At 27.6% G+C, this 11,029-nt stretch overlaps 1 protein-coding gene across 3 annotated transcripts in view; it reads right to left on the bottom strand.

The window, feature by feature from the left end:
- Nucleotides 1-5,982: 5,982 nt before the first annotated feature.
- The window catches only part of LOC142326273 (microsomal glutathione S-transferase 1-like), a 29,162-nt gene continuing 24,115 nt past the window's right edge, over nucleotides 5,983-11,029 (bottom strand). For all 3 annotated transcript variants that reach the window (XM_075368619.1, XM_075368618.1, XM_075368620.1), the window contains exon 3: nucleotides 5,983-6,470. In XM_075368619.1, coding sequence (XP_075224734.1) covers nucleotides 6,227-6,470 — 244 coding nt within the window. In that variant the 3' untranslated portion in view covers nucleotides 5,983-6,226. The remainder of the gene's footprint in view (nucleotides 6,471-11,029) is intronic.

Raw genomic sequence — 11,029 nt, 5'->3', positions numbered from 1 at the left:
ACCTGAATTAAACAATATTTAGTGTAGGTTTATTACTAAATGGTTTTATGTTCATTGGTAGCTAATAAGTATAATAGTAAATTACAAAAAAATTTGGAGATACAGGGATAAAGAAGGTAGAAAATAAGAATAAAAAAAAGTTATAAAAGGATTAATTCATTTTTCTAACATATACTTCCTATTTATTTAAAAAAAGAAATAAAGTGTTTTTAGTTTTCCAAAAATTCATTCAATTTTAAAGCCCTTGAATTTGAAATCCCTTCAAAAGACATTTTTAAAAAAGCATTCTCATAGTATAACAAAGCAAATTTCAGTAAATCATTCAATTTACACAGCATATCTTATTGATGAAATACTTGCTACATATATATAATAAACTGCAATACATCTTACGATAACTTAATATCTTAGCAGTCCAAAAAATTATTTGGATGGATTGCAACCATTTAACATTTAGTTTAAGAATAAAATCTTAGTTTTGCATTTCTCAAAATACATCACATTGCTAACTGCATAGGTAGAATATACATTATCCCAAAATTTTAAACAAACTCAAAAAAACAATATTAATCTTTAAAGAAAATAAAAAAAATTGACTGTATCCCATTCGTATTCTTAAATATGTTCTCATAATTTTCATTAATACTTATTTTATCGACTTCATGTACTTACCTCAACATAATTTTATGTATTTATATTTTAAATAATTAATCAGGGATTTCATTCACATCTATTTTTTATTTTACAACTGTGTAATTTGATGTCCTGATTAAGTTTTTAGCATGGATTTCATTCACTTTATCCATCCTGGTAAATGATTGGGCAGTCCCTTTTTTTTTTACATGTATCATATCTACCCACCCGCACCTGACATGAACTATGCAGTGCATTATTAAGTGGAGATCAGAATAAAGAATTTATTTACTTATTTTATTATAAGATTATTAAACTTCACAGTTTACTATCAACTCTTTAATTACCAATCCAAAAAAAAATAAATTGAATGATTAATATGTTTTAATTTCAAGTAATTTTTACAGACTCTGAACCAGTATGGTTTTTAGATTGGTGGATAAAATTGATATATTTATGTAATATACACATTTACATACAAGTATCATTATTTCATAACAAATAAATGAATGACAATTTAAATTAACAAAATGTAATTTTACAATATGTGCTATTTAAATTATTCTGGTTTCTAGAATAATTGGAGACTTCCAACTTCTCAAATTGTTACATAATTGGCACGCTTACCTTCATCAGCTATTTTTATATACTCCAATGTGATAACTCAGGCATTCCATAAAAAAAGAACTAATTTGGCAATAAGGATACTATAAAAAAGTTTAATGACTCTCTTAAAGAGTTAAAAAGAGAAATTAGTACCTCTGTAAATATTTGTCGATAAGCACCTAAAATTAATACTTACTTACAAAAGCTTTCCAGAAAATAGAAAAGTATCTAAAATCAATTTTTTATTTCTAAGATAAAAAATACTTTGGCTCTATTATCACTGTGCCATCTTTAGTTAGAGTAGGATCATTAGATTCAAAATATGAATATGGGAGTGAAATTTTCCTGTAAATCACATCAGGTGGTAAAGGTTCCTAAGCATGCCTCAATCAACATATTTAAGTCGACATCCTCATTGTCAAAAATATTTTGATAGCCAGGTGGATCTAGTAAAATGGCTACCTCTAAATGGATCTCAATGTCTCGTAGTCCCGTTCTTCAGTAGTTAACTAGTTAAATATTGATTTATCGAAAAATGTTCCAAACAAAAGTTGAATGAAAAGTTTTACATGAACAACTTCTAGTAGCAGCCTTCATAAGATCATAAATAAACATGAGAATGATCTGTTACTTACATTAAAAAAAAACTTGTCTTTTATCTTAAACAATTACATTTTTTAAAAATAATGAAATAGAAGGTTAACAATCAATAAAGAACATATTTTTTTAAATTTTTAAAAGTTTAACATAAAAATCTGTTTTTGTTAACTTTTTACAATCACTTATTTATATTGCTATTTTCACTATTTGGTGCGCACTGATGCATCTTATAAACATTATGCTTACAAAACTCTGTGAAAAATTTTAATTTTCGTAAAACAGATAATATAATCTAAAAGTAAATATTTTTCCCTAACTATTGCTATTGTTTAATATTTAATTTTATAAAATTTTAGTAAGATATGATTAGATTTTTTGTACTTTGTAAAAATCCCATATGTATTTTGAAATACGATTTTAAAATTATTAATGTTAAAAATCGACAATATATTTTTCTTCTAAATTAATTACATTCCTAAATAATCACCTTAAAAATATATTCACACAGTTGGTTTTTGATTTTGATTTATGTTTGCAGGCCTTTAATAAATCTGAAAATACTTCGACCTGACAAGTAGCCAATTCTTTTAAATTTACCAAAAGTTATTCCTTTAGGTATCATTTATTGATGAAATTTTGATTTTTTGCATTATCTATCTCATAGATCAAATGTTATAGATATTTGTTTCGCATGCACATATTAAAACGGTGCCGCTGACTACCTCATCTCTCCACATAGGAAGTATGTAGAGTGCTATTGTTTATTGTGCTAGCTTGTTCATTTATATTCAGATTGGAATGTGTCCATAGACTTTTTTGTGTAGAATTTTCTGCTCTATATTTTTGATAAGAATGATCTTTTTCTGTAAAATCATTACTTAACAACCTACAGACAGAATAGTGAAAAAAAAACATTGTTCTTAAATTTTATTTTGTTTATAAACAAAAGTCAAAATGGTAGTGAGGCTGTTGACTTTTATATGTTAATCGGCGCATGCTTGGGAACCTCTCTGTAGTCTGATCGAGGAAACTTTTGCTCCTATATTCATGTTTTATATTCATCTAATGCTCCTACTATAAGTTATGCAAATAAAAAGTTTACAGTTTGTAGACCAAGATAAAATTAACTTATCTCAACAGAGAAAATAAGTAAATATTAAAAAAACAAGCCATTTCTAAAACCTTAATAAAATAACTAGGTTCACAAGTAAGTTCCAAGATTAAATATGTTACATTTATGACTGATTTATATTCAATAAACCATCGTAATGGAAGATGGGAACATCTTCAATAAATATCAACAAAGCAATCTTCTAAAAGATAGATACAAAAGATGAAATTTCTGTTTAACATTTAATTAATACCAATTAAAAAACTAAAAATGTGGTAAAATCCAGTAAAGTGTATTCAGCAGTTTTACACTTCAGTACTCACAAGATATTGAATAAATAAAATCTAGTTAAATGTTTGTTACGTCTGTGTTTAGATTCTAATATAACATTTAGAATTTAAAACCATACCGCCATAGAGAACACTAATGAAAACTAAATAATGTAGTGAAAATTTCTTTTACCCTACTAATTTTACTTAAAACAATTTTAACTTCACTGTTAAACATCAAGAAACACAACGTATTCATAGGCTCAGTATAGTTGTGTTGACGGTTTTTCGCTCAAAACTCTTTTGGACGAAAACAGATTGATGTGAAATTTGGACAGTAATTAGGGAATAGCTCAAGGAACAGAAGTTATATAGTGCCGATGTGTGCTTTTACCCTGGGAGTGGATGCCATCCCTGCTCGGGGATAGAAATTATTATATTCAAAATAATCACAGAGATCGAGGAGTTTTTTGGCTAAGCAAAAAAAGTTCTATAAAAATTTTTTGTTGAGTCAATACTTTTTGGGTTATTTGCGATTGAAAATGTTGATTTTTTTCATCCAACCATTTTTCATGAATAACAACTCAAAACCTTACACCTTTTGCTCATCGAAAACTGAAGTTGAACCTTTCAACATTAAACAATGGAAAATTTTTTCAAGGACAAATTATAGGATGGATATTTTTCAAAGTACTTAGAAATACCTTTAAAATCAGCTTTGATAAAAGTCATTAGCACAAAAACTAACTATGTTATGATGAAAATAAAATGGTTGTCTTGCTTTTTTGGAGAAAAAAATCAGCAATGAAACAAATCACTTTTCTGTAAGGATTGGAATTGCATAATCCTTTTACTATTTACTTTATTAAGTACTAACAATATGTTCTAGAAGTCTGACCAGTTTGGAATGTCTAGATTTGCAAAAAAAGGTTGATTCAAATTTGAGAAAGTTTTTGAATTTCTTAAAAAATTTTCTTTTTACGCAATAATTCAAAAACTAAAGAAAATACATAAAGATAAAGAATGCTAGGGTACAAAAATTTATATTTTTTTATTGAAAATTTTTGTTTTTTTATTCCTGTAAAATAAAAATTGATTCGAGATATCACCGTTAGAATTTTGCATTTGAGTGTGAGGACCACCTTCCCCAGCCCTTTAAACTTTGAAAAGAACTTTGAAGAGAGTTCAAGAGTATGTGAAACTGCCGAGGGGTAAATGGAAAAGATCCGAAATGTTAATAGGGGAGATTCACGTAATTTTATTAAATTTATAATTATAGGTATAAATAAAAATAACATATAACTATTATGGTTAACCAAGACAATCACTACAACAGAGCTCTTTAGAGTCAATTATATTTTGCATTTTAGAACAGATTAGGAGGCTTGGCTTTACCCAATACACATCTAAGCTATTACACTCGTTATGCAACAAACCATTAAAAGCAAGGAAACAAAATACCCATATCCAGTCCACTAAAAGCTTCTTCAACTTGCCAAAGGAAAGCTCTGGCAGTAAAAATCAAGGTATCCTCATGAAATTAGAGATCAGATCTACAGTTGTAGAATCAAAGATGGAAAATATATCAATGTTAATGGAAAGAGGGTGGAGAGATGGAAATTTACACTTGAAAGAACTGCAGAACAAAATGAACACCCTTATACCCTTGCATGCTTAAAGCCCCGCCATACAAAAGGTTCCTATCTACACACAATCCCTCAAGAGGTTAGGGGCATTTTTATCCTCCTGGAAGCAGCATTACACATTAATGAATTACTATTGACCAGTAAAATATATTTTACAACAAAAATTGCCTTTCCTCCAGAAATTTTCAGAGCTAACCAAGAACAAGTACAAGAATTTCAAAGTAATAACCATACCCATCCCCAGAATTGTGAAGTAAGCGCAAATATTTAACTGAATTATAAAACATTCAATCAGATTTTACTGCAATTATCAGGAAACACTCATTTTTAGCTGTGTATATATTAACATTTACACAAAATTAAATGTTTACAGTCAATTCATAACGTCAATTTCAATAATAGCTTAGTAGACACCACATTGCATCACATTTTTTTGTGTGTCCGTATCAGCAATTTATATTAGTTTATACATTAATTTTGTTTCACGGGGCTCAAGTAAATATGTGGTGTAAGTGAGAATGTGTATGTGTTGTATAACCAACAAATTTTTTTAAAAATATATTTATTTATTAATCATTATTAACATCTGATTGTAAAAAGTTTTGAATTAAAATGAAAAGTACATAAAATTTTATTTCACTAATAACTTCTATTTTTTTTAAATATTTTTTTATTATTATTGAATTATTATTTATTGTTAAATATTCTTTTTAATCAGAGGTTAATAATCTATATAAATAGAAATGTAAATGTTAATGTATATAAATAAAAATGTAAATGTTAAATCTCCGAAAGTTCTTCACAGATTGCTTTGAAATTTTAACACAATGTTGCACTTGAATACGTGCATACTTTGCCTAAGATGTCACAACTGTGATTGATAAGAACTGAGACTGTACAAGACATAGTCTTGTACAGTTCAGACTGTAACAGTTAAGTTTTAATATAATATACAGTTTTTTCATAATAAATTTATTTTTTAAATACCCAAAACATGAAACCACTTTATAATACATCAAGCAGACCTTCAATAAACTTTTCAACAATAATGTAAAAATTGCAGGGTAAAGAGTTACATATCATTGGATAACACATAGGAAAACAAAAAACATCAAAATTCATAAACAAAAGAAAAACAATATTTATAAAACAATTATACATTTTAAATTCATTTCCACTTTTTTATGATTAATTCACCATATAAAACTGAAGCTTGTGAATGTGAATAAGAAATGGAGATTTTGTACCGTATGAAGATTGTCATGCCTGACTGGGATTTGAATCCAGGACCTCTAAATGAAAGGCCGAAACGTTACCACTCACTACAGAGATCAGCATTGTCCAACAACATCAGTAAAATTTTATAAAGTAAACAGAATAACTTTAACAGCCATGTAAATAGTAATAACATAAGCTATCCCCCATGAAATTGCTCTTGCTGGTTGTGGTATGACGACAACAGCATATACGAATGTATGAATAATACGAGCAATAGTAAACACCCTAAATAAATTTAATGCAATAAAATAATCTGGCCTAGTTGCAATATACAGAAGTGCAGCGATGGCAAAAATTGGAATGTTTTCCAAATCATTCATATGTGCCCTGTAACAGAAAATCAATAAATCAATAATTTTTATAAACTTCAACCACAATAAAACATACTTATCAATTATAGCAGTGTAATAATTTCCTACCACTGCAAGAAACATATGGAAGAATATGTAAGAAATACACAGATGTGAAACATGGAAACTATGTCAAATTGAGAAAAATAGCAAATACTCAAATCAACATAATAGGAGCTCAATCAGAACAATTTATAACAACCTGCTAAAAATGGCTGGGATATACTATGAGAGGATTGATTAAAAAAAAAAATGCAAGGATCAGCAGAATGTGAAAAAAGCGAAGCCAAAAATTATAGGCAATCTAAAAGGAAATGAGAGTTCTAAGGATCCTAAAAGTTTAGATGGAAATAAAGGAAAACAGAGAGCATTATGTGAAATATGAAACAGTTTATTAACACTTACAAAACATAAAATCTATTTTAATACATCATAAAAAACAAATGTGCCACAACCTGCCTCTGGATTTGTAAGCAATCTAACACAAGTCACACTTGAATAGCTTCTATTTTAGCTTCAGTTAAATGAGTATGAGGATTATCATTAATATCAAGTTGAAATTAATTGGATTATTACTTCTTTACTCGTATTATAACCATTTTAAAAATAACTATCATCCCAAGATTACCAAAGTTTAATACTCGGGGGGGGGGGGGGGGTGCAGCACGAGAAGTAGTTTCCTGTTCTCTTAATTATAATTATGTGTTGCAAATCTGAAACCCACTGTTGAGGTAATGTTGAACCACAAAAGTCACATCTTCCTTCAACTCATCCCAGGAACTGGCTGTGTAACCAATATTCTACCAGAGTCACTCAGATTAATGTTGTCTATACTTCGGATGCTTCACAGGCAGTGGAGTTATAACAGTGCATATAAATACTAGCATATTTATATAATGTAAAATAACTAAATTAGTATAAGCCTTTCTGAGAGAAATAATGCATTATTTACAATTTTCCAACTCATTAAGATAAACATACATCAAACCCTTTATTTCTGTAAACATGTTACATTATCTGGTAACATATTATTCCTTCATTGACTACAAGACTGAATTTGACAATATGTATAAAAAAAGTAAAAGAGAAATTTCAAATTTTTTTTCACAAGGAAAATAGATTTTCTTCATAATATTTTTATCATTAATCCTAATTATATAACAATCATTACTACTAATTGAATTTTAATCACATTTTGAATTCCATTATGAACAGAATATTTTTTTAGGTTATATTACATTGTAAAAACTTAAGATGCATTGTCTTAAAAAAAAATTTATTTATTTTATCAATTAATTATATTGATTATAATGCTCCTGAATTTACAGTTAAATTATTCTGATATGAAGAGCTGCACAAGATTGTTATCAGAATTCTTATTCCTCACACTATTCATTCAAAACAAACATTTTTTTTTAATATAAATTGCAGTGTGTAACAAATTTGATAAAAATTTCTGATTTTAATCTTTAATCACTTAAGACAATTTCTTCAAACAAAAAACCAAAATTCATGTTTTTTTTTTTGTCACAAACCTACTTAAAATGTATTTACTTACATTAAAGGCCTATCAATCTGTTTTGTTGCTCATAAATGTTTATATTTTATCATTAGATTAAATAAAATGTAATAATGTTTTCAATAAACAACCATCTTTTCTTTATTTTATTTAAAAAAATAAATAATTTATTTCATTAAAAAAAAAAAAATCACAACAATAGGGATTTATTTTATTCATTAAGCTTTTATTATATTTTATAAATGTTTATGATTCTCTTGCCAATTTCAATACTTAAAAACAAATAGTAAATAATGTAGTACTTAGTTGATTTTCCCATCCTTTGAAAACATGGTTTCCAGTTCCTAACTATACAGTTGAATCAGCATCATATTTTAAATCACTATTAGCATATAGCATATGTTATTGCACATGATAAAGATTAACCTTAAAACAGCATAACAAAATTAATAAATAAGTTTAATTATTAAATCATCATTTAAAGTAGTTGAGTAATCTAATAAAGACTTGATGATGAGGGACTGAAGAAGTCAGCCAGGTCTCTACAACAGTTCCTACGCTCACATTTCTCCATTATATTATTAATAGTTGGAAGAAGCACTCAGTCATAATAGAAATATCTTTTAAAAGTAATTCCTTTTCTTCTATCATAAACAGATTTCCATTTGTTACTTATGTCTTGTATTACTCTAGTTTGTATGTTTACAAAACATATATATATAACTTCTACTTTACATAAAGAACTCAAATACATTTTATAACTAAATTAAAAATGTAAGACAAACAACTATGAAAACAAGATCTCACATTATATTAATACTTAAAGCAAATACGTAATAACAGTACTATTGGTTCATACAGCCAGATGCTAGAATGACTAATTACTTTCTTAGCCAAGTGCTTAGTACCAAGTGATCACTTGAAAAGTTACCACATTTATTATTCAACAGCTCAGTCCCATTGTATTTCTCTTAGCAGGCATGCATACCATTCTCGGGGGAACCTTTTTAAAATTATTTTTGAAGGGGAGGAACCCACTCTCCTCTCTGCTACACCGACCCCAGCTCAAAAATTTTAAACGGCAATGGTATAAAACATTTAATTATATTGACAACCTGAGAAAAATAATGAATTTAGATGAAATCAAAATTAAAATCCACCCACCCCTTCACTCAGTAGGTGCAAAAAACCATTTGGGGTAGTACTTTTTTTAAATTTCAGTCCAACAAAAATAATTATAAAATTACGTTATAGATATTACTTCCTAAACCATTTGAAATAATCATAATCTTTTTCAGCTTGTTATTACAAAATGGATTCATTTCATCAACGTTTAGTACCTGACTATTTAATGGTCTTTGCTTGCCTTTGCCACCTCTTGTTTTGTTGTTCCACCCACACCATCACAGGTATTTATCCCATGGGATGATCCAAAGAAGCGCCATTCGGCTTCAAGATTGAAATCTGTTTTGTGACTGCACAAATTAACATAATTCTTTTTATTTTTATACTGACTTGAAGCACCATCAGAGAGTTATTTGAAGCCAAAATTTGAATTTAAAAAAAAAATTAGTTTTCAAAAATTCATAAAGATTTAGCAGTAAGTATATCACCATTAATATTATTTATGGTAAAACTACTAACATATACCTACATATAAAAAAATGATTAAAAAACTGTGTATGCCACCCCTGCCTCATGAAAAAAATTATCAAAAGTGAAATTTCACAGTTTTTCATGTTAAATTTTATTGGTAATTTTCTCATAGAAAGAAGACAGATACGTAAAAAAAGCACTGGACCAATATTTTTTACCCTGAGAAAATATGATTAAATTGCTTTTTGTTTCATCCTTCCAGGACCAATAGTTTTTTAGTTATGATTTTTTTCCGCAAACCCCCTACAATCACAAAAATAGGTGTGAGCACCATAACAGAAATGGCTGCCTCAGGTAAAGTGCTTAAATAAAAAATTTAAAAAAAAAAAAATAGTTTTAAGATCCTGACACATGTAGTAAACAAGTGGGTAAGTTTCAATTTTTTTTAATTAGTCACGCAACCATCCTTTGGTAACTTCAAATGGATTGATCTAATTATGTTAACTGGATATTTTTTTTTCAGTATGTTAAGCAGAATCACTTCCTAGAGCACTTCCTAGGTGTCCTTAAAAGGTGAGGACAAATCCTCACCTTTTAAGGACACCTGTATCTCAGGATTAATGGTTCGTTAATGCCTTCATAATCCAATTGGAATAATTATTTAAGAAATTTTATTAAACAAAAGAAGAAAAGTAAAGACTTTTCTACACTACATTACTTATGAAACAAGGCTAAAAATAATTTAAATGTGAAAACTACATTATTTGAAGGTCAAAGTAAAAAATAAAGCCAGAATAAACAATAGCTATCTATAAAAAAAGTATACAATGCCGTAAATGTGACCTAACATATCTAAATGTTTATTAAATTAAAAAACCGAACAATAACAATGAAACTCACACACAAACGTCATTACATTTTTTTATAACATATTGGCAGTATGAAAAAAAAACAAACAAAAAACAATCACCCTTTAATATTTCATTACAATAAATATATACTCAATGTGAAGAAATTTATTCACAGATTACAACAGAATTTCCTCCCTGATGTAAGATAAACCTTTTTTTTTATGAGAATTATTAAAATACTATTTCATACTTTTCAGTTTTTATATATGAATATTTATGAATTTATAAAACCTTTTTATATTCTACACTTCTCATTGTACAGAGGATCCACTTAAAGTTTATTAACATATTACTAATGTTTCTCATTAGAGGTATTTGGTTTTATAAAAAATTTATTTCAAATACAGATGCAAATATAATTATTAAATGTAAATATTATTATTAAATATTCAAATACAAAAGGTCTTAAAGAAACAACAAGACATTCGATAAAAACATCATATTGTTTCCTAAAATATTTCTGATGTTAGCCCATAATTTAAATTTCTGATATGATGCCGCATAACAGAT

Source organism: Lycorma delicatula, chromosome 6 (assembly GCF_047948215.1).
Source record: "Lycorma delicatula isolate Av1 chromosome 6, ASM4794821v1, whole genome shotgun sequence".
Lineage (NCBI taxonomy): Eukaryota > Metazoa > Arthropoda > Insecta > Hemiptera > Fulgoridae > Lycorma > Lycorma delicatula.
This window is presented reverse-complemented; position numbering and strand designations above follow the sequence as displayed.